The sequence below is a fragment of the Melanerpes formicivorus genome, unplaced genomic scaffold (assembly GCF_026170545.1).
Source record: "Melanerpes formicivorus ecotype bairdi unplaced genomic scaffold, bMelFor1.0.p_v2 SCAF_56, whole genome shotgun sequence".
In the NCBI taxonomy this organism is placed as follows: domain Eukaryota; kingdom Metazoa; phylum Chordata; class Aves; order Piciformes; family Picidae; genus Melanerpes; species Melanerpes formicivorus.
The window spans coordinates 1,560,400-1,588,250 of NW_027142408.1; the positions used below are offsets into that span (position 1 = coordinate 1,560,400).

The 27,851-nt window shown below is 45.7% G+C and overlaps 1 protein-coding gene across 1 annotated transcript; it reads right to left on the bottom strand.

Annotated features, from left to right (window-relative positions):
- Positions 1 to 175: 175 nt before the first annotated feature.
- SPAG1 (sperm associated antigen 1) lies at positions 176 to 27,689 on the bottom strand. The gene is made up of 20 exons (XM_068161146.1): positions 27,675 to 27,689; positions 26,425 to 26,528; positions 25,600 to 25,741; positions 24,406 to 24,565; positions 23,929 to 24,054; positions 22,246 to 22,313; positions 20,948 to 21,066; positions 20,377 to 20,482; positions 19,361 to 19,491; positions 19,014 to 19,120; positions 17,797 to 17,959; positions 15,152 to 15,574; positions 14,724 to 14,823; positions 13,165 to 13,317; positions 8,609 to 8,784; positions 7,749 to 7,890; positions 6,388 to 6,514; positions 4,060 to 4,224; positions 1,923 to 2,294; positions 176 to 1,355 (listed from the first exon to the last, which is right to left on the bottom strand). Exons 3-20 carry the CDS (start codon positions 25,737 to 25,739, stop codon positions 1,224 to 1,226), a joined length of 2,910 nt encoding a protein of 969 aa, XP_068017247.1. The 5' UTR covers positions 25,740 to 25,741; positions 26,425 to 26,528; positions 27,675 to 27,689; the 3' UTR covers positions 176 to 1,223.
- Between the last annotated feature and the right edge of the window lie 162 nt (positions 27,690 to 27,851).

The window sequence follows — 27,851 nt, forward strand, 5'->3', positions numbered from 1 at the left end:
GTGGCTGTGCATGGGGCAGATGGGGGACAGATCTCTCTTGAACACGACAGCCTCATCAAAAGAGGACATTTAAACCGTGGACCCATCAGCTGTAGAGAGAGCAGGAATCAAGAGGCACTCCAGGACAAAACTCCTGCTCCCCCTCTCAGAGTGTAGAAGCAGCAAGAAGCCAGAATTGTACTTTTCAAGAGAAAAAAGCTTTATTGTTTAAATTAGCATAGACCTGAGAGACCTTTTCAGTCAAACAACATTCCTCATGCCCTCTGTGCAGTTGGATCACGTGTGCAGAGAAGGCATTGGAGGCCTTCAGACATTAAGAAGCTTCATCTTGAGAAGAGGAGCTGTCAGAATTGACTACAAACCATTAAAGTGCTGTCTGAAATAAACCCTCAGTCATGAAACCAAGGGGTCAGCTTCCTTCTGGCTTTCTGTGTCTGCAAACACACCTAGCTGCTCTCTCCCATCATCTGCTACCAAAAGCCAGAGGCCAGTACTCCCATGGCTCAGTGCAGCCACTTGCTCCCCTGTGTGTCACTCTCATGGCTAACCAGCAGTCCTTCCACACAGGAAAAAATTCCCTGCTCTAAAAATGCCTCCTGTGTTATCAGCCTTTCAAACAGCAATTTCTGTGGTAATTAATGATTTTGACTCAAACTATTCCATGCCCAGCTGCTCTGCCATGCCTTCACCTTTGCTGCTCAGCTGTACCTCACCAAACCCCTTTCATCCTGTGTTGCACAGAGCAGGGAGAGCAAAGGAGCAGGTTGCCTGCTGCAGTTCAGCTGCAGGACATGGAGAATACTTTGTGTAAACTTTGAGCCAAGCTGCCTCCTGCCCCACAGATCCTGCAGCCCCTTTGGCACAGGGACACCCACCTCAGAACAGGACACACCAAAGGAGGCCTAAAGTGCGTTCCCTGGTACCACCTAGGTGTTCCCCATCACCCATGCCCTGTGGAGTGTGGTCTGTCCATGGAATCAGCACAGCCTATCTAAAGTCAGCCTGTAAGAGCTCTGGTCCTGAGCACCAAGACATTAAATCCTAGAGACTAAAAGTGGGTTACAGCTACAAGACAACAAAGAGAGCCAGTTCCAGATCTGCACAGGCTGCCAAACTGGAATTCACTCTGGGTAAGTCCCACTCAACCCATGCAAGGCTGCAGAGTTCCTGCCTCCACCTTACCAACATGGCCTCTATGCATGCAACCAGTAACATTTCACTTCCTAAAGTTCATAAACCTCTTTCAGGCTCTCCAGCTCCTCCAGGGAGTACTGCTTGCTGTGGCTTTCAGCAAGCAAAGCAAACAGGTGCTGCACCTGCTCTCTCTCAGTTTTGCTAAGAAGGGCCAGCACCACCTGGGGAAAAAGGAAAAGAAGAATTTATAATGAGCCCTGAGCTCCACTGAGGCTGCAGCAGCTCTGCTCTCAGGACTGGCTCAGGGGGCTGGGCTTGGGCAGCCTGGAGAAGACTCTGGGGGACCTTAGAGCTGCCTGCCAATAGCTGAAGGGGTCCTACAGGAAGGCTGCAGAGGGACTGTCCTGCAGAAGGTGTCTAGAGACAGGCCAAGGGGGAGTGGTTTGAAGCTGAGGGAGAGCAGGGTTAGACTGGAGCTTAAGAAGAAGGGTGGAGAGACTCTGGCACAGGCTGCCCAGGGAGGTTGTGACTGACCTCCCTGGGGGTGTTACAGTCCAGGTTGGATGAGGCCTTGAGCAGCCAAGTCTAGTGAGAGCTGTCCCTGCCCATGGTGGGGAGGTTGGAGGAGATGAGCTCTGGGGGTGCCTTCCAGCCTGAGCCATTCCAGGATTCTGTGATTGAAATTGTGTTGCCCAGAATAAGAATCAATGTATCCTTCCCTTTTGTGACAGGAAAGTTTCCCTTAGGTTCCTGTGCAGCTTTGGTACCCATCCAGTCCAGGTTCTTACCTTGAATCTTTCTGCTTTACTCAGGTAGAAAAGGTGCTGATAGACAAGGCCAGGATCCTTTCCAACCAGGTAATATTCCATGGACTGGATGAAAATCAGAAAGATTTCTCCTTCAAGCTTGTTGCTCATCAGTGCTGGCAGTTTCTTTGGCTCAGTAACTGTCAGAAGCTCTGCACAAGCAGCTTTATCTTTCGTGGTGTTCACTGCATTTACCATCTGCCCAAAGTCATAGGCATTAGATGCTTCAGAAATAGGCAGCTTCTCAGAGGTCCTCAGTGGCCCAGCCTTTTGATCTGCCTCCTTAGACGTAACAGCATCAGTCAGAACATCTTCTGCTGTGGCAGACTGCCTCTCCTCCTGGTCATCAGTCACCTTCACAAAGAAAATGGCAGCAGATCCTTTTAATGTGCCTGTGTGGATAACCCAAAGCTTGCTGCAGTGCATGCATGTTCCCATCAGCCTTGTCACTCGTTCAAGTTAGCCCCTCACCCTTGGCAGGAGAAAGTAGCCACCTTTGTCATCTCTTATGACACAGCTTTTCTGCCCTAGGTCACCTTTACAGGTATGTAGTCTAAAGTGCACAGTGGGCACTTCCTTTCCCTGCTTGCCACTCCACTGTAGAAAGCCAGCTGAAGACCCCCAGGAGAAAGCCGAGGTGGACTGCATGCATGCAGGCAATGTGGAGCTGTGGAAGGAGAAAGCTCAGCGTGGTCCAACTGCCTGGCACCCACTGAGCTTCTCCAGAGTTTGCAGCCTGGCTCAAGTTTCATCAACCAGTCCCTGGAAAATTAACCCTGGGTTTAACTCCACTTACTAAAATCTATTTCCAGCTTGTGGAAGTAGGAGTTGTAGTCAGTTCAGAGTAATTCCACAACTCTGGAGCACAGGGAATCTCTCTTCAGAGCATGCCAAGTGTTCTGGAAGGTCTGAAAGGTGCATAGCACAGGGGAGCTTAGCTCAGTCCCTGCTGGGAAATGCCACCCTGGGCTCACAGGCAGTTTGTTCTGTTTTCTGCTATGAAGAGAGAAATCTTGGCTGTCTTCTGTATAATTACAGCTTAGTTAAAACGAAGCAGTCCTGCTAAATCCCAGCTTCTCATTTCCTCACTTTCCTCTGCAGTCTGTTTTCATGGGCTGTCTGGCACTACAGCAGAGGACAGGGAGGGCTCTGTAAGGGGGTAGCTGTAGTTATCACAGCAAAGATAACTGCTCCTGCCCCACCCCTGGAAAATGACCACTGCCAGCAATGCAGGCAGGGTGAGCTGGGCTGTGAGCAATGCAGTAGCTTCCTCTAAGTGTTCCTCCAAGCACTCTGCAGGTCCTTCTGTCACAGCTCAGACCAAGGCTACCCCAGCTTACAGCACACCCAGTGAAGTGTTCCAATAAAGCAAAGAGTTTCTGTCCTCAGGGCTGCACTACCCCTTAGGCCACTGCTTGGCAATGCCAGCAGCAAATGGCAGTGTCACTGTGCAGCCTGGGAGCTGTGTATTTTAAACTGACAGGGGGAAAGCCCCACATTCTGAAAGGACAGCAAAGCTACAGCCCAAAGCCATCAGGTGACAGAAAATCCTATTCCTGCCTAATTCCCCCCAGCACTGCAAGGCTGACATTTGGATCCAGCACACACCACCACATCACAGATTTCTTTCACAGCTGCTCCCCCACACTCTTGCTCTTTAAGGTAAGATTCCGTTCTTCAGCCCAGTAAGTCACTGCTGGCAGGCCTGTTGAGCATGCACCTCTGCCAGCACAGCCCCAGGGGCTTCCCCAGCAGCAGGGACTTCAAAAGCCAAGCTGCTCTTTGGCAGCTGCATTCTGTACAACAGGTCTGTCACAGTCTAAGCAGCTTTTGTTTGCAAGGAGCAGATCCTGAACTTCACTGTCCTCTAAATGACACTTGTCCATTTCTGCTCTGGTTCTGAATGCACTCCAAAGCTTTGCTGTAGAGCTGTGGACACTGACACTTTCTATGCAAGAATCCTGCCTAAAGGCCCTCAGAAGACCAGGACAAATACAACCTCACACACACCCCCACCCCCCCAGCTCTACAGCTAAGAAGTGCAAAACAAAAGCTGTAGCATTGTCTCTTCAAATGTGTGGCTTCTGCAGTGCCTGCTTTTAGAAGTGAAGAGCAATACCTCTTGTATGGTTATTTTCTTCCTTTGCTTCTGCTGACTGCCAGCCACAGCACTGCTGCCAAGGTTAAGCAGTTGGGTTACCTCCTCTAGCTCCTTTTTTGCTTCCAGGACATCTGGATCTATTAGGAGTACTCTGTTGAAATCATCAACACTGGCTTGATAATTCTGTAGGTAGAAGGGAAAGTAAGTTTTAAATAAGTAAATCAGCAGGAAAAGCAATCTGAACTCCCAGCCTGTCCCTTCCAGCTAAGGAACATCACAATACTCTAAGTATGGGGTCCCTAGAGGGGGGCAAAGGAAACTGAGCCTGAGTTTGACTTAAAAGCATTAACAAATGACAAGGATGTTTCAAAACTGGAGATCAGGAATTAAGAATTCTTAGACTATGTTTTCTGTAGAGACAAGGTTAGTGGCATCAGTTCTGAGGAGGGCTGGAATATGTCACAGAAAAGTCAAGATACCTTGAGGGCTGGAGTAGCAAAAATAAGGCTGAAATACAGCAGTGAAGAGCAGGAGACCAGACAGACAGTGAAAGATGAGCATCATGCACTTGTGTGAAGGATCTCATGTTTTCTCTGGTCCCCAGCAGTACCATAAGGTCACTGTAAGTCATTCATACTATCATGGACAAACCCTCCTGTACCAGCTGAGCTGTCTGCTCAGCACCTCAGCTGTACCAAAGGCATTGCTGGCCAAGGCCCTCACATTCTCTTCCCTACACAGAATGCTCAGTGCTGAGGACCAGTACTCAGGCTGCAGAGGCACTGCAGTAAGTCTGTACATGAACTGAAGTCTGCTGTACCATGAAGGAAGAGTAAGTGTCTGGAAAGTGAATGCAGAAAGGGGGCAGACTGCTTTAATTAGAGCAGATGATAATTAAGGTAAGCCATTTGAATTACAGATGTGAAGAGTCACAACCACAGAGAAATGAGATTCTGGCAGAGGCTTCTGAAAGCAATCAAAGGGTCAGCAGGCACCCAGCCCTCCTGCATGTCAGACTGCTTCCTGACAGAGCTCTCAAGCCAAATCACCCAGATGCCTGCACCCAAAGCAAGCCACTTGATTTGCCACAGAGGAATTGTTTGTTTCTCATCTTCCCTGAGCTGCAGCTCAGTAAATCTATAATCCCCACTCTACTACATTCAGTTCCACTGCAGCTTAGTTCAGGGCCTTTGCCAAACTGCATGCTTTCAGCTCTGACAGTTCTTCATTAGACAGTCACCTCTCAGCCTCAAATCACTTTTCTTTCCTCCTCTGTTTTTACACATCACCCACATCCCTGGAATTAGCACTAATGGAAGCACTAAATCCAACCACAACAAAAGGCTTTGGGAGCTCCTGCCTCAGACTTATCTTTTTCAACTCCAACAATATAAGAAGGTAACAGGTGATTAATACTTGGTAGCTGAGTACAGTTACAGGAAAGATTTTACTCAAAACCAAAGCTTTGCAACTTCTTTGGTAATCAGTCAGAGCAAGCTTTCAAAGTTTCACAGCTATGGTACCAGAGGAACAAAGCAATCACAACCAGAAGCTCCTGTGGTTCCTATGGCTTCCACTTGAATGCTGACATGGGATGAGAACAGTTCAGTGTATTTCTAAGCACAGGCAGACTGTCCTCAGGTGATTAGTGAGAGATAATCAGGTAACTTTTTAAGACATCAAACATAAAGGAGGCCTGAGGGAAGTATTTGTTTGATGGACGCTGCTGAAACCTGGTGGATGCCTGGAGTGCTCACCTCCAGTTATAAAGAGCAACAAGGGAGAAAGACAAACACCACCCCTGTGTGATGGGAAGGAAAAGGCTGAGTGCTGACACATCCAGGGTGAGAAAGTGGATCACTGACAAAGGTTTGTAACATGTTTGGGGAAGGGAGAGAGAGAACAGAGATGATTAACCCCCTGATTTAATAGGACTAGGGCTCAAATATGAGCAGATGTCACAAGACAGTTTGACCTTTTAGTCTGGGTAGGTGAAGAGAGACTTGGAGAGAACCCATTGTCATCAGCAAAGATACATGGAGCACCTTGACAGCAAAAGCAGCCTGGGGTCCCCAGAAGAGTATTAGAATGAAGTTGAAGCTGGGTGGATGCATCTCCAGTCCAAGCTCATTGGTTTCTGCAGTGATCACACACCAGCAGGCAGGGCTGGTGCTGCAAAAACATGGACACACTATTTCATCTGTGCCTGATGCTCTGCAAAGTAAAAACTCAGCAGCACTGCCTGTTTGCTGTGTATTCCCCCCTTGGCTGCAACTACCTGATCACCTTTGAAGAGGATAAGCAAGTTTAGAAGTGCTTAATACCTGCCATGGTCTTTGTCCTCACCTGTAATCCTTTGTACGCTAGAGCTCTTCTATAAAAAGCTTTAATATTAGAATCTTCTAGCTGAAGAACATGATCACAATCCTGCTTAGCCTCTTCATATTTATACAGTTTCAAGTAACAGAGAGCTCTAACAGAAAAAAAGAATACACTGCAATAAAAGTCAAGTCTACAGTGCTGTAGTGCCAACAGTATCTGAGTCATCAGTATTAACTGTGATACTTCACACATTTCAGTCTCAACGTGGCATTGGGCAAGTACATCAAAGCCAGGAAGTGTTAACAACATCACTGCACAGGCTTGGAGAGGGACAGACAACTGCAAGGAAGCAAAACTTCCAGTCTGGTTCAATGCTTCAAGTTAGGCAGCCACCTAAGTATTTTAAAAGCAGAGCCCATGATAGTAGGGCAGCTGATAGAGTGTCACAGAATGGCTCAGGTTGGAAGGGACCCCAGAGATCATCTCCAACCTCCCCATCATGGGCAGGGACACCTCTCAACTAGACCTGGCTGCTCAAGGACTCATCCAAACTGGCCTTGAAGGCCAGAGAGGAGGCAGCCACAACCTCCCTGGGTAGCCTATTCCAGAGTCTCACCACCCTCCTACTGAAGAACTTCTTCCTCAGCTCCAGTCTAACCCTGTTCTCCCTCAGTTTCAAACCATTCCCCCTTGGCCTGTCTCTGGACACCCTCTGCAGGAAAAGTCTCTCTGCAGCCTTCCTGTAGGATCCCTTCAGCTATTGGCAGGCAGCTCTAAGGTCCCCCCAGAGTCTTCTCTTCTCCAGGCTGAACAACCCCAGCTCCCTCAGCCTCTCCTCACAGCAGAGCTGCTCCAGCCCTTGGATCATCTTTGTGGCTTCCTCTGGACTCACTCCAGCAGCTCTGTGTCCTTCTTATGCTGGGGACACCAGAACTGGAGGCAGGATTGGAGCTGAGGTCTCAGCAGAGCAGAGTCAAGGGGCAGAATACCCACCCTTGCCCTGCTGCCCACACTCTTCTGGATGCAACCCAGCACACAATTTGCCTTTGGGTAAAGTAGTGCTGCAGATTAAACAAGCAATACTGCTTCTGCACAGCAGTACTTGGAAGTCTCCCATTCAAGTAGTGGCCTAATCAAATCCTTCTTAGTTTGTGCAAGCTGATAAGATTACAGCATAAAGAATTATGCTGCAGAATTAGGTCAACCTTTAAAATAATCCTGTTGTATGACTGTGCTTCTGCTGTGGTTTGCTCCAAATGGCATCAGAAATGGTCAGCAGCTAGGGGACAAATCCCCAGGGACTGAGGGGATGCAGAGTCTGTATTTGCAGTGGGACAATATCATTATTGCTGTCTCCCAAAGAGGGTTAGATTCTGGATCTTTACCTGTTTGTGTAGATGGTGCATTCCTCAGAGTTTAACTTCAGGCACTCACTGTACTTGTTTACAGCTTCTTCATATTTACCCATCCTGACAAAATCATTCCCTTCAGTTTTTAATGTCTTGAACTTCTCCTCAGCCTTCTCACCTGCAGTACAAAAGGATCACAGTGTCACCTAAGAAGGTCACTTCATTAAAGGGAGATGAAGACTCTACCCAGACTAAGAACAAATGCCCAGCAACTGGAGTATCTTTATAGGTCTGCACATGGCCATTTCTGTCCTCTAAGAAAGGCAGAAGCCACCACAGCCACATTTGGCACAACACTGGCACAACAGACACTTCCCCATGCAGCAGAGTAACCATTTGGCTGGAAACAATGGGAATGCAGTTTCACCTCCCTCTGTCTGCCCCCTCTGTGTGGTGAGGAGGGGCAGTGTATCCCCACTGAGATACCAATCTTGTTTTCAGTGCTTGATCTGGAGCCTTCCAGATCAACACCATCGCACCAAGGTGGCCATAATTTGATCTAATGTTCTTTCTGCAAGCAGCTATCCACCTTGTTATGCTACACTGCCAATGACAAGCAAATCACCACATCACAGAGGTCAGTGAGTCAGCAGTAACAGTCTGTTCATGAGTATGCAACAAAGTGCTTTGAAGAACCTGAACAAACCTAAATAAACTTCTTTCAATCATGTTCTTCCACCTTTGTCCTCCCTCCTAAACTCCACATCAGCTGTTGCATATCCTCCTGGCTTAGACTACAGGTCTTAGCTATGTTCTCTGACATGATTCAATTGCATCCATGTTTCACTTAACAGGATTCTCTTTGGTGTCCAGGGATTTGCCTTAGCTCTACGTACGGTTCCTCTGCAGCTCCTCTTCACTGCTGCTGTCTGCAGTGCTTCTTGGGTTGTCCTCTGAAGCCAAGGTTCCTCCATCCCACCTGTGCAGCTGAGCAGTGACTGGGACAGCTGGAATTGGTGGCAGTTTCTCTCTCCACCTGGGGCCATCCTGATCTATTAAAATCTTTGTTATCCTGCAAAAGACAAGCCCCATCATCTATTTAACCCAGGCTTGAAGGACTTACACTCCAGTTAAGCAAGGTGGTGTTCCAGTCATTCAAAAACCAACCAATGATCCTTGAGACTAAGTCTCAAAAAAGACTGCCCCACCAGGCAGCAGTATTGCACTCATTTGAGATTCAGACTTTTGCCACCTTTTAGAGTATTCAGGCTAGCATTCAGAAGACAAGAAGCTGACTTTAGCATCATCTGGAAATATTTAAGCACATTCCTGCTTTTGCCACCAAGCTCCAAATGCTGCCTGCCACATGCCATGAAGAAATAGGGGAAAGCCAATATACATTGATTTTGTTTCCTTTTCTCAGCTCTTTATAGCTGCTATCTGTAACAAGTGTAGGTTACAATATCTTCACACCTCCATTTGCCAAGGTCAAATGCAACCTCTGAGGCAACAACTCTCTTAAATAACCAAGGCAGGCCACAAAGTAGGTATTAAATCAGAAATCTGTCCCTCAATCATTCTTTATCCCCTTCTGAAAATGCCAAGAAAGCAGACACAAACTGTTCAGCCTTTCTGGAACAAACACACACCCAGACAGGTCAAATACTGCTGCACATGAGGAGTGGGCAGCACTTCCAATGAGAGGTTCCCACTGCTGTGATACACTTTGGAGAAAGACTTAGCAAACACCAAGAAAGCCACAAGACTTCATGGTTCCATTACTGTTTCTGTGGGTTTGGGGGTTTTTAACCAAAAAAAGCCAAAAAATATCAATTAACTATGAGTGATTGCCCATTGGAATGGGCTGCCCAGGGAGGTGGTGGAGTCACCATCACTGGAGGTGTTCAGGAAGAGGCTTGATAGGGTGCTTGGTGCCATGGGTTAGTTGGTTGGGTGATGTTGGATGATAGGTTGGACACCATGATCTTGAAGGTCTCTTCCAACCTGGTTTTATTCTGTTATTAATCTATTCTATAATAGTAAGATACACATCTTTTAATCTTAGAATGAGTTCAACTGGTGATAAGTCTAATATCCAAGAAAGGGCAATTCCAAGTTAAGTAACAAAGCAAATCACATCAGGGCTGCAGGCAATAAACCTGGAATTTGGCTATTTGGTGCATGTCCACCTAACACAGGTGTAAAAAAACAGACTACAGGAATCCACACCCAACCCCAACCCCCCAAACAACAAACTTGAATGTGCCAGGAAGAATGAGGCAGCAAGAGCACGAATTACCCAATGAGTTTTCTTGCCTAATTTTGTTCTGTTAAAATATTTGAGCAACACCTTTAAAACTAACCAAAAAACAACCCCAAACCCAAGTCAGTTTCTTCACCTACAGAATATCCCATCCCACATCCCACAGCACTCTGTAGCTGCTTGTGTTGTTTTCCTGGTGAGTAAGAAGAGCATTGCTCTGTGTGGCAGCTGCAGTGCCCTCCCAGGGGCTGTATCATTCCTAAGCAGCATTTCACAGGCCATCCCAACAGAGCATCCTGCCCAAGTCAGGCTTTGCTCTAATTTCAGTAAAACTTAAGGGTTTTTTTTTAGTGATACTTTGAATTCAGTTGTTAAGGAAAAAAAAGGTGGCACACCAACATAAATGAAACAGCCCTAAGCTTTACTCAGGTTGTTTTGTTAGAGAACAGAACTGTGCACTTCATGTTAAAAAGGCAACTTTTTACATGTAGGTATTTCCCATAGGCAGTGAGAATTAATCCCACTGTAAGCCATGGTTCCATTGGCTTCCTGTTTAATGTTTCTCCATTTGCCAGAATGGGCTTAAAAATATGAAGAAACTGATCCAAGTCATGCAAATCAACAGAAAGACTCCTGCAGTATTGGATGATCAATTGATTTCTTGTAATACAGTAATTCAAGCAGAGCCCTTTGAGCAATGCATGCCTGTGTGCCATGGTTGGCTGAGAAAGCACAGGCATCCTCTGGCAGAGCTGAGACAAATGCATTGGCTCTCCACCATCCCCACCCTAGCTTGACCCAACCACCCTGCAGTTTTGGTGTTTCTCACCAATCACCCAACCACCCTGCAGTTTTGGTGTTTCTCACCAATCAATCACCCAACCACCCTGCAGTTTTGCTGTTTCTCACCAATCAATCACCCAACCACCCTGCAGTTTTGCTGTTTCTCACCAATCAATCACCCAACCACCCTGCAGTTTTGGTGTTTCTCACCCATCTGTTTGTGGAGCACCATACTCACATGGGACTTTGTAATAAAAGCTCCCAAGCTACCTGATGCAGTTTGCCAACTGATAGGAAAAGAGCTGAGGCAACTGGAATGAAACTTTAGTTTACTCCATGGAAATGCATCAACATATTGCCCCACCCCAGAGTTTCTGCCTGTCTACAGTGGGAAGCAAATAAGGCAAGGCTCACTCCCGAGGCAATGGAAATACAGACAGGAGGAAATGAACTGCTGGTCACAAAGCTGGGGAAAGGCCATTTGTTACAAGCCTGCTGGAAGTGACTCTGCCTTGATTTGGTACACACCACTCAAAGAAACAGTCCTTACAATTCCTATAAAAAACACCTCAGGGGGACCAATAAAACATCCTCTAACCAACATGACAAACACTCAGGTAGCTGTTGACTCTTGCTCTCAGCTGACTTCTCATTAAAGCAGGTACTTGCATCCTTTATGATTGCCATTTGGTTGCAAAATGGTCTGGTAAAAGCTTTGTACTCTAAATGCTACTTGCTCTTTAGGTGAGAATTACTAAAAGCATCAGACTGAACACCTCTTCAAGTCTAAAAGTTTTGGCAGGCCTGCTTAGTTAGATCAGTGTAAAAAGCCAGGCCTCACTACAACCTGGGAAACCCACCCTCAGACACAGGTAGGATGATGAGCTTTCCCTGTCAGCTGCCTGCAGCATCACCATCCAACTTCCAGCAGCAACTTCAAGACAAAGCAATCCTCCAGGTTGTTAAGACCTGATATTCCTGGTATTAAAAAGATCAACTTACAGTTTGTGGTTCTCCTTTTAGGTTAAAAGGCAGGAGGGGAACTATAATTCTTTTGTTACTTGTTTAGCAGTCTTTTACTTTGGAAATGAATACTTTGGTAAACAATTTCAGTTTAATCTATAAATGATAGAAGATTAAAAAGGAAATTAGAGCAAAAGTTCAGTTATGCACGAGGGCTATGCTTCAGAAACTAAGAATTTGCAAGCAAAAATTAATTACCAGCAGAAGAGAAGGAAGAAGCAGCTGAAATAAGGTGATGGGTTGCCAGGGAGGAAAGAGTAATGAGCAGTGAAGCTAAAAACATAAGGAAGGCCTAGAGAGGAGAAAAGGAAGAGTGTTAAGGTAAAGAAGGGAAATAAGCTCATTACTAAGCCACTTACAAGTCAAGGAAAAATGTCAAAAGAATATCTGCAGATGAAATAAGCAAGGGAGTTTTTAAACAGTGGAACAATCGGTTACCAGGACAAGCACTTCCCTCACCAGTCCAGGTGTAGATACAGCAGGGTCAGCAACAGTTTGTTGTGTTACCAAGAATAAGACTTCTAAGAGGAGGTGATAAAGTACCATGACCTCCTTGGGTCACCTCTGGTTAAACAGGTAGAGTTTAAAGGTATGAGGGACTTTCGAATGATGTAACAATGCAAGTGTGCACGGCCTTGCCTTCACACCAGAAAAGGCACCAGAATCCACTGTTAAAAGTCATCTGTATGTGGGTTCCTGCTCAGTGGTTAATGGCTGTTCTGCTTTCAGAAATACTTCCCCCTCCCCACCCCCATTAAAAGAAAGAAGGCAAGAAAAGGGAATGTAAAATCTTATCCTTCACACACTTAAATGCTTACCTCAGGTGAGCACACAATTGCCACAGTGTGTACACACTAATTCTACACTACTAACACTTAATGATAGAAACTGAGACCTCTCTTGGCAGCAAGAATTAATGCTGGAAGCATTAAGACTTCACTTAATATTCAGTTATATTTTTTACACCTCTTAACAACCACTGCATGGAGCTACTTTGGTGTTCACACAACTGCAGCATGCTCAAGGGGTTCACACCACGTGGATTTCCAACCACCACAGAAGACTGCTAACACAGAAAGGAAATAGAGATGTCAGAGAAAAGAGCATTGCTTTACCTGGTATCAAATGCAAGTCAGGAAAGAACAAAAGTTGGACCACCAGTGAAAAAGGACTTTAGAATATTGTATTTTTAAAAGAGAAAGTGACCTGCTGCTGGCAGAGAAGTGTGAAGAGAGGAGAAAACAACTAAATAAAGCAGCCAGTCCTCTAGCTGTGATGACTTGTGATGGCCTCTGAGGGATACAGAACAGAGGCAGCATGTAAAATACAAACCCAAATTCTACTCTTCTGTGACTACCAGCAGAAAAGTGTCAGTGGAGTTACCTATTAGCACTGTCATTTGCTGCCTGGATGCTGCTGTCTATCTGCAGGACTGTTTTATAATCGATGTAAGCCTGTTGGTACCGCTCCAGGGACTCACTGGCCATCGCTCGGCGCAGAAGAGGCTTCAGGGAGAAGGGCTGAAGCTCCAGAGCTCTGGGAAGACAACAGAGGGGAAGTGCAGGAGTGAAACAGTCTCTGAACAACAGTAATAAAACTGCACACAAGAACTCTGTGACATAACCAAGGCAGACAGGACCAAGTTATTCCTATCAGTACCTGAAGTGGCGTACAGCTCGGGATCTCAGGATCATTTTTGGTTGGAAAAGACCTCCAAGATCAACCAAGCCCAACCTTATGACACTGGTTAGTGTCACAGTTACTCAGATCCCTGTCTTCCATCTGGAAAACTGCTTTCACCACCATGATCAATGAAGTAACAGCTCCTTAAGAGCAAAAGCTTACGTTGTGCCTACATCTAGGGGGCGTTCAAGCATGTGGTGCCTTTGCCTACATCATTTGCAGTTCTTCTTCCTCTAGAGGTCCCTTCCAACCCCTAACGCTGATTCTATGATTCTATGGGGAGAATATGACCCCCCAAAGCTTTGCATTGCTGATTTCAGTTACCAGACTTCAAACCTGCCAAACAGCCAAATGTGCTGGCTGTCAAGCATGCCACCTTGATTTATCAGCCAGCTTGGTTTATCAGCCATCTACTTTAACAAAAACTTCTTAACAAGTCTGCTTTTTCAGATGACATTTTCAGAAATCTCTTCTGTCAGGCAGAATCCATATGGTAAGACAAATATTGAGGTAAAACAAAGGTATATGCATCATTTGTTTTCAGACTGGGGGGGAGGGGGAGGGTGTTTAACAGTTGAGTTGTGCTGTAAAGAAACCCCAGCTGATCAGTTAATATGATTTCTGTCTTGGGATCCTTCTTTTGAACCATAAGCTTCAGTCTTACTAACCCTATCTGTGATAATACACAAAAAGCTACCCAGAAAGCCAGTGATCATTTAGTGGAAGGCAGTGTTTGGGATTTATTGAAGGTGTCTATTCTCCAACTCCTGTATCCTTACAAACCATAATAAGCAGAAAGAATGTTAGCTTACCTCCTGAACAGCCCTAATTACTGTTTATAACTATGCCAAGCATGTAGTTAAAAACCCAAAGCAACAAACCAAACACAGAAACCCCACAACCATACAGATGCCTGAAAGCATTTTCCAGCACTGTAGATAAGCATCTGGCTCAACACAGCTTTGACAAGTAAGTTACTACAGAGAATGACTGAAGTGAGCCTGCTTTTACATGAAGAATTCTAATCCTGCTATGCATTTCTGCAGACAGAAGCCTAACAACTGCCCTCAGACAGTAAGCTCAACCTTCCCTAGGTTCCATGTGATTCTTTACATAACTGGCAAAGATCTCTGTCATTCAGAGAAGGAATCAGACCTTACTGAAGCCTGTCCCAAGTCAAACTGCAATAACAACATATCAGTTAAAGCTTTAGTCATCATCAGGAATGTTGCTGCTCTACATGGGAGGTTGCAATTTACCTGTTACAATCCTGAATGCAGTCCCTGCAGTTCCCTTCTTTGAGATAACATGCTGCTCTGTTGGAGTACAAGATACTTAAATCATCTGGACTTTGTTCTCCTAAAAGAAGTTACAATTAAAGTCAAAGATCATTACTAAAATCACATGCAAGAGTTAAAGACTTGCTCCCTGTAAGCTGCACTGCAGCGATGCAGCTTGCTGACAATGCAAAGCTGTAAGGAGCTCTCCTTTATCATGTCACCTGGAACATGTAATTATTCAAACACATCTCTGTCCCAAGGAAGCTGAACTATTTCACTCATCTTTATATATTTTATGTCATCTACTGAAAGGACAAAGAAATTTACTGCACAGTAACTCCTGCCAAAAATCCAAGGCTAGGCTGGGCTAGGTGAGCCCAGAGTGAAGCACAAGGTGTTACACTTACCTAGGCCAGTGACATACTCGATGGCCTCTGAGTATTTGAGCACAGCTTCTCCAAACTGGCCACTCTTAAACAGTTCATTTCCTTCACTTTTGAGCTTTGCTGCAGCAGGAGGAAGTGAAGAACTGCCACCACCAGCCGACTGACGCTCTGCTCCGTGTGACCCAGAGATCTCAGGTTCGGGGCTTGCACTCTCTTGGTGGCTGTGCAAATAGCCATTTGCTTCTTCCTCATGGTCTGATGAATGCTTTTGTGCTTTTTTCCCATGTTTGCCTTTTTTCACTCTGCTCTCGGTGGAGTCCTTCTGCTTCTGTGCCTCTCTGTCCTCCGCCTTGCCGCCTCCTCCTTTGCTATGAGACTTCCTCTGCGCGTTGCCCATCGCAGCCGGCTCCTCCGCAGCCTCCGCTCTCACTGGCACGCAGGTTCCTACGAGGAAGTTAATGAGCTGAGTTAGAGCTTGCATCATCAGAAGGAACTATCGTCCTGGCAGCAGAGGGGTGTGCAGCCAAGGAACGCGGCACCAATCCTCCAGGCGGCCTGACCTTAGCAAGATTTGCCTCAGAAAACACTTCCAAGAACAGAAAATGTCCTTACAAGTAACTGCAATTATTACCCACCAGGCATCACTATGAATCCTCCTTTCCCCTTGCTGGGCACACCGTGAACCCCTCTTCTGTAGTGCCAGAATGGTACAGAGGTCGCCTTGACATTAACTCTTTAACCACTGGCTATTACAATACTGAAGCTTTGATTTTCCAGGCTGAAATCCAGATGCTGTGTGTTAGATACACAGCTAACAGCCCAGTAATGCTGAACCCTTCAAAACATTCCTCAAATATAGAACAGGAAGGATAAAAGCTTATAAATCATTCCCAAAAAAAGCTTCATTTAAACATAATATCAAAAAGCCTTATATAGGTACTGCTGATCCTTCAAGTTTCCTTAGCAGTTGTGATGATGACAGCTCTGTTTATTTAAGGGCAGGAAGGCCACTACTGCAGGGACAGTAGGATACAGCACAGAATGGCAGGGGCTGGAAGGGACCTCCAGCAATCATTGAGTCGAACTCCCCTGCCAGAGCAGGATCACCCAGGGCAGATCACACAAGAACACATCCAGGCAGGTTTTGAAATTCTACAGAGGAGACTCCACAAGCCCTCTGAGCAGCCTGCTCCAGGGCTGCTCTGGCACCCTCACCATACAGAACTGTCTCCTTGTGTTGAGGGAGAACCTCCCGTGTTCCAGCTTGCTGTTCCTTGTCCTATCACTGGGCACCACCCAGAGGAGCCTGGCCCCTTCATTCTGACACCCACCCCTCAGCTATTTGTAGACATTGATCAGATCCCCTCTCAGCCTTCTCTTCCTCAGGCTAAACAGTCCCAGGCTTTTCTTTCTTCACAGGATATATCAGGTTGATTGAAATCCTGGACTGACCTTGTATGTGTTTCAGTTTGAACACACAGAGTAATTTAGGAAGCTGCCTCCCACATCTCAAACCCACTCGTGTACATCTCAGGAACACGTGGCACTGAGGTCAGCTGATAATCTTCCCTGTGTTTAGAAGCCTAACCTTTCATCAACAGAATGGGAGTCTTCCTGTGGAGCTAGAAGGCACTTAGTCACCCCAATGCTCCCAGTGAAGGGCAACCTCAAATTAACTGATATGTGAGCTAGGGACAGGATCCAGCTGTTCTCCCAGGGGTTTAGCTGAGAAGACTTAGTGGGCATATGGATTCTCCTTAAGTCTGTGTGCAACCAATCCTGCATTCTTAAAGTGATGTCCAGTTTGAAAACCCACAAGCTGATTTCATTTCAAGAGAAAGACCTACACAGCCCACAGAAAACACAGAAGTCACTTGTCATGAAGAGCCAACAGAAAGGAGAAGGCTGGAAATCACCCCAGGGATGCTGTTCTGTTGTGGGTTGAAGCCCAGACAAGCAGCTGAATCTAAACCCAACCGGCCAGTGCAAGCCTCAGTAGCCCCTGCTTCCTCACATCCTCCCAGTCAGGTGTTCCGATTGTGCCAGCAGCTTCATCTCAACACTCTTAGACACACACTAATCCAGGAGCAGGAGCTGCACTTGGACTTCTTGTAAACTACATACAGCACAAGAATTACATGGTGCTTGCCTCTAATACATACTTGCAGAGCACACAGATCAACTCTTGTATTAAAAGGCAGGGGGAGAAAAAGATTGATAGTTTTCAAAGCAAATAACAAAATCAAGTTATGTGCTACTTGGTCATTTGTACACCCTTGGATTCAATCAAGGGAGGAAAAATGCAGAAGAAAAGTGTGGTGATGGGAAGGCAGGAGAGCTGCATGAGAGAAAGAGCTAAGAAACACCAAATGTTCTCAAACACCAGGAGAAATCCCTCACTGAGCTGAAAAAGGGCAGGTGTAAATGACACAGGACACAGGCAGTAGGTATCTGTAGCAGTGTTTTCCATCTGCTCTGCTGTACCCTTTCTATAAACAATTCCAAAGGTGTGCAGTAAAACTGGATTCTAGATTTCACACTCAGACCTAATCTCAGTCTTCAAAGAGGCAAATACAGATGACTTGTGTGAATAAACATTGCACTAACAAAGGCAATGATTTCCTCTCATTTCCCACTGATTTTAAGCAAGGGATGACAGGACATACCTCGATCTCCACTGCTTCTTTCACTCTCTTCTGTATTTTCCTGTCTTTCTCCATCACCTTCTGAATCCTCTATATCTTGAATAAGTATTCTTCTTCCTTTGCCTTGACTCTCAGCTACAGGCTTCAGACTTCCCAGTTTCTTTTCAATCTCTAACAGACTTTTCTGCAACAGAGAAAAGCCAGCAATAGGAGAAACCATTTTTATGGGTACAGAAATTGTAACTGATATACAGAAAATAAATAATACACATAAGATCCTGAAGAACCCAAGTCTTCTACTTGTGGGTCAACTTTACCACTCTAACAATAAAAGCTTGGCAACCCTTTTGAATTTCACATGTGAGTTACATATCAAAGCTAAGCTCACCTATCCCAGTGGAGCTTTTTGAGAGACATTTCCAACTAACTTCCATCTGCTAAGACACTGACAGTGGCAGCACATACAGCAGCAAAATTGTAGGCACCTAAATTACATTAGTAGAGAGGACTTGAGTGCCTACAGATTCTCACAAGTAATGAACAGAAGATCTGGTCACAGGTCAAGAGAGGGCATTCTGCCCCTTGACTCCACTTTTGTGGGACCCCACCTCCAATATTGCATCCAGTTCTGGTGTCCCCAGCATAAGAAGGACACAGAGCTGCTGGAGTGAGTCCAGAGGAAGGCCACAGAGATGACTCAAGGGCCAGAGCACCTCTGCTATGAGGATAGGCTGAGGGAACTGGGATTGTTAAGCCTAGACAAGAGAAGGGTCCAGGGGGACCTTAGAGCTGCCTTCCAATAGCTGAAGGGATCCTACAGGGAGGCTGCAGAGAGACTTTTCCTGAGGGTGTCTAGAGACAGGACAAGGGGGAATGATTTGAAACTGAGGGAGAGCAGGGTTAGACTGGAGCTGAGGAAGAAGTTGTTCAGTAGGAGGGTGCTGAGACTCTGGAATAGGCTACCCAGGGAGGTTGTGGATGTCTCCTCCTTAGGGGAGTTCAAGGCCAGGTTGAATGTCTGTTGAGAGGTGTCCCTGCCCATGGTGGGGAGGTTGGAGTAGATGAGCTCTGAGGGCCTTTCCAATATGAGCCATTCCAGGATTCTATGACTTGATTTCCACCACATGCCCCTATGTGGTTTTGCAAAACTGATCATTGGCACAAAAGATTGAGTGTCTTCAAAATTCATCTTCAACAACAACATAAACTGTGCTTTCAATGAATTCCCTCATCTTTACCTTAGCCAGGGCATGTCCTGGTTCAAGACACAACACTTTGTTCAGATCCTCTATAGCTGTCTGGTAACTCTGCAGCTGACTGCATACAGTGGCACGGCGTATCAGAGCTACAAAGGGATACAGTGCATTACTGACCTGTGTAAAGCATAAACTGGATACAAATACAGGATGAGCTGCATAAAGCTTCCCTGACCCCCAAATACAGTTAGAATTATTTTGAGAGGCCACTCTCTTTCCTTAGTCAGATTGGATCTGATCTAAAGCTCAATAACTCAATTAACAACATGGAAGTCTATTTGCTAGAAATAAAATAATGCACAGAAGGTCAAGTTTGTGCTCTCCTTTACCTTTTATGTTGTGAGGTTCCATATCTAGTACCTTCTCACAATCCTGCAAGGCACTGTCCCAGTCCTGAAGTTTGATTTCTGCTTGAGCTTTGTTATTATATGCAGCTGCAGTAGGTATTACTGATATACTCCTGAAAAGAGGGAATGTTGGCCATGGCAGGCTTGTACTTACAAAATCAAATGCAGAAACATTTCACTCTTGGAAGCTGAAAACAATATCACAACAATATCAATGCTGATATTCTACCCACAAGAGTGGTTAGGAACCCCCTTCAGAGAGACCCAAGCAACTATCCATCAACTGGATTTACCATCTTCAGAGATGGTTTGCCAGGGCTTTGATTTGCGATGTCACAGAAAGATGCCATGGCACACCTATCACTTTCACTATTACCTCTTGCTGCCATTCCTGTAGACTTGAATGAAACTGCCAAATGAAACTTCTGAGTGTATTGAGAGTAACCACAGAGCTTTGGTGTTAGAATGAAGAATAGGGGGTCACATGGTCTTCAACCTGATCTTGCTTGTAAAAGGGAAAGACTCGGGCAGCAGTGGATGAATTGTGCAGGCCAATACCCACCTGTGTGGCTGGTACTGCAAGCAGGCTTCAGCTTCAAAGGCACCAGGATCATGTCTGAGGAGTAACAGCAACTGGGGTGCACATGATGAATGGTGCAAGAGATTAATCACTGATGTGATTAATTAGAACTAATCTGTAATGAACTTAGCTTCTCAACAGAGTGTATCTTTGTGTAAAAGTGCCCTTGAATCTCAGTGGGTTTGGAAAGGCTGCAGAAATCTGTGACACCTGCAGACTGCATCCTGTCACTACTTCTCTATTATCTCTGTTGTCAGAGATATTGAAGTATTCTTCTGTCAAATCTTTCTGCCCTTTGGAAAATAACCTAATTATCACTGGTTTCTCCAGGAAGAAGTTGCTGTAATTGCATTGTTCTAAAACCAATATTCACGAGTGAGATTCATTCAAACAAAAGAAGCCAGCAGTAGTTCCTCACCGAGCGTAGTAAGTCACTGCTTCCACATAGTCACCAGAGGCAAAGGCCTCGTTGCCCTTTTCTTTTTCACGAGTAGCAATGAAAATCTTCTCCTTCTGTGTCATGCCTGGAAAAAAAGTATTTCTACAGAACACCTAGCAGCTTGCACAGTGCGATCAAAACGCTGCCAGCTCAAATCTGCTGAATGCCATCACCTGTTTATTATTCTTTTGAAAGAACATGGATTGCTAAAAGACAAATTTGTGGTTCATTTTCTACAGTCAAAACCTACATTCTCCCGATAGGATGCAATTGAGAGTGCAAGGTGAAAGTGGTTGGCCAGCCTCTGCCATTGGTTTAGAATAGCAGATGTATGCTTTACTGCTTTATCTAAATACAACAGAAGTATTTTCCCTGATCATTCCACCAAGATTAGGTCTTATCCAAATAAATCTTCAAGCTCAATTGACTTCCTTGCAACTTTTAGCATCTCTAGGGGCTTTGAAGTCTATAATCTACTTCTACCATTTGTATTGACGCTCTCCAACACAGTTATTACAATTACAGAAGAAATATGTTTCTAAGACATTACCAGAGGTGTCTATTTTCTTTTGGATTACAGGTAGACTTGGCCTACTAAAAATTCTTGCTTTTGAGTTACTTTCTTCACAGTCTTCATCAATTTTAGAACACTCCTTTTCCACATCGAGCCTTAAATGAACACAAATAACAAAGTCAGTGATGCTGCAGAGCCAGACTCTTCTCCTAACCAAAAGGCATGCTGTATTTCCACTATAAAGCTAAGGGAAAGAGAGAGAAAGGCCTAGTTCCATTTTCTTTGACTAGTTAGGAAAGCACTGCTCAGTCTCATCTCCTGTCCTTGTGTTCTTGTTTCATGTGCTTCTGCTTGTACTTACCTCACTTCTTCTTCCTCCTTTCTGGCTAAAACCAAGAAAATGTCTGCCTCACCTCCTTGCCATCTCCACAGACGGTGGCTGCAGTCTCAGCCCCAGCCCTGTCCAGTAGCTCTGTTAACCTCTGCCAAAGCACCTAAGAAACAGCTTCAAAGCAACTCATACAGTAAAGGTGAGAGAGATTTTGAAACAGCACCAGACACTTCCAAGGCTACTCTGAGGCAGCTTTTGAAACCAGTGCCATAGTCCTATAAAACAAAGCCAGCAACAACCAATTCCCACACCATGTAGAAACACTCCACTGACTGCTTGTCTGTGTAGGATTGAATGAAAAGTTGCCTTTGCCTTCTACAAGAGGCTTGGCAACAGGAATAATTTCTGCCTGAAGCAGAGGCAGTTTTGAATATTTATTATGGGCTCAGTGCAGGAATTCATCAGTTTTGGTTTTAATTTAGAATTGTGGCTTTAAATACACAGAAGATCAAATTTAAAAGCCCAGGCTGAATAATCTTAGAAGTGCTTTAAAAATTGGGATAAGTGAAGCTAATTGTAATTCCTTGATTCTATCTACCTCCACAGATTTTACACTTTAGATGTTGAAAGGAAAAATTAAATCTGAAAGAAAATCACCTTTTTATTTGTATTTTTTGCTCTCTTGTTATATTTCAAGCAACCTGTAGCAAAGTAGAGATGATGTTGTTCTCAGCTGTTAACACCACAATCATAGACTCTCAGAATGGCTTGGGTTGGAAGGGACCTTAAAGATCACCTTCAAGGTCCCTAGTTCCATGGGCAGGGACACCCCCACACCAGACATTTGCATTTTAACAGAACATTTCTTCTGAACCCCCCACATCTCACCAATGTGCTGCAGTAGCCTGAAATGCTGACCTTAAATATTTTCAAATCCAACAACCAAGTTCCATCACTAAACAAGTAAATAAGAATTAGTAGCAACTTCAAGTACTGGACATACTTGTCCCATTCACTGTAATCCCGTGGGATGTTTCTCTTGTTTCTTTGCTTGCTTTGTAATGTTTTGGTCTGAAAGAGAAAGAGTCAGCCTGTAAGACCATTCTTCAAAGTGGAAATTCATATTTTACAAGTGTTGTTTCTGCAATACAGATTGCTAGTAGCTAACACTGCTTGTGACTAACCTCAGCATAGTCTTGGAGACTGAACTGCTCTTGCTTTGAAGCAGCATGCACTCTTCAGATCACTGCCACCTGAGAAGCTCTTCAGTCTCACACTTTCTCTCCACTGTCCTGCTACTTGGCATCTCTTCTCCCTCAGTCATGAGAGAGTACTTCTGATATGCCCCTCCCAGCTTGTTGACTTGAACAATACTTAATAGCAAGGTGTGGTTCCAAAGAGGTATTCCACAGTGGAACAGCCAGTTCAAAATATTCCCTTCCACTCTGTCCTGGCCATTCAGCCCTCCTCTTACCTTGCACTCCATTGTTCACTGTTAGACCACTGTTTATTGTTCATTGTTAGACCAATGTGATTGTCTGTAGAGTTGCAGATTTACAATTATCAGTGTCCAGACAAACACCTGACAGTGGTTACAGTACAAAGCCTAAATATCTGTGCCAGCTGGACTGAGCAGGTGATCAACTGGACCCAAGGAAGAAGCAGCAATTTCTTAAACTAGCTGTGGTGGTGGCACTGCAACAAGGAAATCATTCTGCAGGTGGATGTAAACACCTGCATTTACATAATGCAAATGGGACCCTTCCTGTAAACACTTGTGACTATCCATAATGTTAGGTTAAACAAACTTTGACATTGTAGAACTTCAGAATTGCTCTTCATGTCCTCAGCCTTTCAGGAAGCTAGACAAAATGACATGTTTGGAGGAGGAAACTCCTAAATATGGCTCTCTGAAACATGAGATACCATTAGCATGCATCCTGTTGGATATTACAAACATACAACACTAACATTTAAACCTTGTATGGAGTACAACAGTGATAAAAACTTGACTGGTTGCATGGTGTAAAATAGGAGAAAAAAAACACTTCTGAATTAAAAGAAAAAATGAAAGAAGACCATGAGGAAACTGATACCTAGGAAAAACTGTCAGTGCTTATTCTGTAGTCCTGAAGATTTAAGTATGCTGTCTAGCTAAATAAGCATGGCTAAAGATGGAATGCCAACTCAAGGTACAAAAGGCTACACATACACCAGTGCAACCCAACATAGAAGTGGCTATGGAGTGGAACAGCTGGTGCAGAGGGTCCAGCATCCATGTGTGTGTATCTCATGGTAGTTACTTTGGACTAGCTCCTGTCTGCTCTCATGGAACAAAAGCCTACTGGCAGCTGGAGAAAAGCTCCTGACACAACTTAACCCAAAAGAACCTAGTTCATAGGTTAAAACACCACTTTGAAATGTGAATCAAGGAATATAAAAGAGTATTAATGGAGATTTGCTCCAGAAGTAAATTCTTGGGCAGAAACATTACTACAGGACACATCCATGTACTAAGGAGGCACTTGTGTTTAAGAATTGCTCTCTTGCAAAGGAACTGACAGGGATTTAATTTCTGGTTAACAAAATAGCTCTTGTGAGAAAGGCTCAAAGACTAGATGTTTGTACATAGATAATGTCCACATTTTAGCCCTGGAATTAGCATAGACTAGAAAACTGGAGATACCTGATTAGCAGAAAGAGAGCTGCTGGAACAACGAACTGGAGGCAGGCTATCTGCTGGGTCATGTACAGTGTCTGTTCTCAGCAGCTGTGGTTTCTCATCATCTTCATTCATTTCTCTCACCCAGCTCTGAAAAATAAACAAGTAATGTATCTGTACCTTAAAGCAGTAGAACAGATATATTTCATGGTCTACAACAACCCTTTTAGTGGGGAAATTAATTAAGACAAAGAGCAGCTTCGCTTTCCTGAATATAAAGCAATCTACCACAAAAAAAAACCCAACCACCAAACCCAAAACACAGCAGAGCATTAAAAATTCTGTGACATTCATTCAAAATAAGGAACCAACCAAACAAAACCCAACACAATCCTTTGGTCATTTAATCATTTCATCAAATAATTACATTCTACTTAAGGCACAAGAGGAGGAAGGTTGATATCCTATCACTGGCCATTATAAACTGGAGTTCTACTGTACCATCAGTTCACCATTAATTGTTTCCCATTCTTCAGCTGTGAAGTCAGAGGCTGTGGCTGCAGGTTTGGCTTTTCTTAGAGCTCTGCTCCTTGGATCTAGAAGCTCAATACGCTTTTCACAACACAAGGTAAGTTCAGGATAACATCCTTCTTCCCCAGACCTTTAAAATGCAAAGGTAGCAAAGTTAAAAACATGATTAAACTGCACTGCATCCTCCCTATTTTTCTTCATGTGAAGTCTCTGCATAGTCACCACAGTGGCTACAGAGTACTGCTCTCCTATTACAATTGAATTCTACTATCACCTAGTAACATTTTTGACCAGAAAATTCTAGTGAGTTAACCTTCAACCACTATCCAATGCACACACATACAGAGTTCAGACTTGTCATCACACTGCTCACAGAAAAATGTTGTTGTCTAATTTTCAGCAAAAGTTAAACATGCACAGCCTCTGAACTGGATCTGGAGGTACTGGAACATGGCCAGAGAAGGGCCACAAGGATGATTGGAGGGCTGGAGTACCTCTCCTATGAGGACAGACTGAGGGAGTTGGGGCTGTTCAGTCTGGAGAAGAGAAGGCTCCAAGGAGACCTCATTGTGGCCTCCCAGTATCTTAAGTGGGCCTACAGGAAAGCTGGAGAGGGATTTTTTAGGGTGTCAGGTAAAGATAGGACTAGGGGGAATGGGAAAAAAACTAGAAATGGGTAGATTCAGATTGGATGTTAGGAAGAAGTTCTTTCCCATGAGGGTGGTGAGACACTGGCACAGGTTGCCCAGGGAGGTGGTGGAAGCCTCATCCCTGGAGGTTTCGAAGGCCAGGATGGATGTGGCTCTGAGCAACCTGCTCTAGTGTGAGGTGTCCCTGCCCATGGCAGAGGGGTTGGAACTAGACGATCCTTGAGGTGCCTTCCAACCCTGACAATTCTATGATTCTATGAAGTGACCACAGCCAGCAAGAGGGCTTTATGGCAGAATGGACTAACCTGCTCACACCTTCTGGAAGGTTGAAACAAAACATGGGTTTCTAGTGTTAAAAGTTTGGCCACTTCTAACATGATTCATGGGTTTGAATTTTTAAGTTAGAATGTTACCAAGAGTTTCAAGACAAACAGAGCATTTAGGCACAGGTTCCTTCAAATTTTACAGATCAGGAACATAATTAGTACTGGAGGCAAGAAAATAAAATGTTTACCTTAACACCCTGAGAATCTTTTCCAGGTATTTAACATCTGTGCATTTCTCAATAAACTTGTAGTCCAGGTGGCCAATAGGTATTTGATATGTTTTAGTAGTTCCTTGGTCCAGCAAAAATGGTACTGAGCCATCATCCATAACTAAATATTACAAGGAAAAAAAAATAATCTATAGTGATTCTGTAAGAACGTAGTGCTATTTTGAAGCAGTGCTAATTGAAGGAATAACCCTGCTTTTGCTCTGAAGCACTGCCCTGCTATGCAAGCAGATCTACTGCCACAAAAGGCAACTTTCAAACTTGCAGACCTGCTCTTGGCAGAGGTTTACTGACAGAAGTATATCTGTATTGTATCTGGTTTGTGGTTTGAAAAAAAACATAACAGACATAAGTAGAAACTCTACTGCCATTGCAAGCAGGACATTTAGGGAGAACACACCTGTATTGGCTGTGAGCAGGGAAATGATCTGCTGAGCCTGCTGGCTGAGCTGAAAGAGGAGGTCAAAAGGCTCAGGACTGTAAGGGAGTGTGAGAGGGAGATGAACTGGTGGAGCCAAGCTCTGCCCTCCCTGCACAGAAATGGGACCCCTGCCAGACAGCACCCAGGATCAAGGGGTCCCTGTATCCTGTCCTGGCCAGGTGGAAGACCGAAGTCCAAATGAAAGGGGTGAGTGGAGGCGAGTTCATGGCCACAGCAGAAGGCAAGCACCCTCTTTGCCTTCCAACCCTGAATATTCTATGATTCTGTGAGTGATAAAACAAAAAAAACTCTCAGCTTTTGTCTCCAACATTCACTGCTTTTCTTTAAACACCATGTGGTATTACCTGTTTCAAGCAGACGTGGTGGAGATGAAAGAGAAGCTGGTGCAGGACTCTCCACGCTTTTCAAAGGGAAGAAGTATCCAACGGAATGGCAACCTCTGCCTTCTCTGTAGCCAAAAGAAATCCAGTTGTTTGACTTTTGTCACTAGGTGCATCTCCTTGTCCTCTGATTCTATTACTGTACTAATGGAACCTTTTCCAGTGAGTCTGTAACCGATTAATTGAGGTGTTTAAACTGGACACTCCTCATCTCCATGCACCTTTGCTTATCTCCATCTTTTTCTATTCTAATTGCAAGCTCTATGGAAGAAAACTGGTCTGGTTTTCCCCACAGCAGAACGCGCTCCTGCCGCCACAGCCGGACGCGCTCCTACCGCCACAGCCGGACGCGCTCCTGCCGCCACAGCCGGACGCGCTCCTGCCGCCACAGCCGGGCGCGCTCCTGCCGCCACAGCAGGACGCGCTCCTGCCGCCACAGCCGGACGCGCTCCTCCCGCCACAGCAGAACGCGCTCCTGCCGCCACAGCCGGGCGCGCTCCTGCCGCCACAGCAGGACGCGCTCCTGCCGCCACAGCCGGACGCGCTCCTCCCGCCACAGCAGAACGCGCTCCTGCCGCCACAGCCGGACGCGCTCTTCTCGCCCGGGCGGCCGCGGGCAGCCCCCTGAAGCCGCAGCGCCGCGCCGGGCGCAGCAGCCACTGACGATCCAGCTTCCACCCGCCCCCGAAGTCAGGAATTTACCTCAGAAACGACACCACAGACGCCCCTCACAGCGCCGCGGAGCCGGGCACCGCTTCCACCTGCTCCTGAAGCCAGGAATTTACCTCAGAAACGACACCAGAGACTCCCCTCACAGCGCCGCGGAGCCGGGCACCGCTTCCATCCGCTCCCAAAGTCAGGAATTTACCTCAGAAACGACAGCACAGGCTCCCCTCACAGTGCGGCGGAGCGGGGCACCGCTTCCACCTGTTCCTGAAGTCAGGAATTCACCTCAGAAACGACAGCACAGGCTCCCCTCAGAGCGCCGCGGAGCCGGGCCCGCCCGATCCTAGCAACGGTTGCTATGTACAAGATGGCGGCCGGCAGCGCGCAGGGACGCGCCCAGGCGAGCCGCGGGGACGCGCCCAGGCGAGCCGCAGGGACGGTGCGGATACCAGGCTGCCCTCCCTCAGTGACCCCTTCCGAGCCCCCAGCCGCGCCCCGCCAAACCCCAGCGGCGTCACTGCCGTTCCGTGCCGGCCTTCGGCACCCACCTGCCTGCTGTCGCCAGGAGACGGACGCGAGCCAGCCTCTGCCCGCCGCAGCGCGTGTGCAGCTGGGCCTCGGTGCGCCCCGCGCTCCTGCTGGGTGAGGAGAAATAGCAGTGCTGCGGGGCAGGTCTCGTCAAGCATCAACTGTTTGCTTTCCATGTAGTGTTTATTTATCCACGA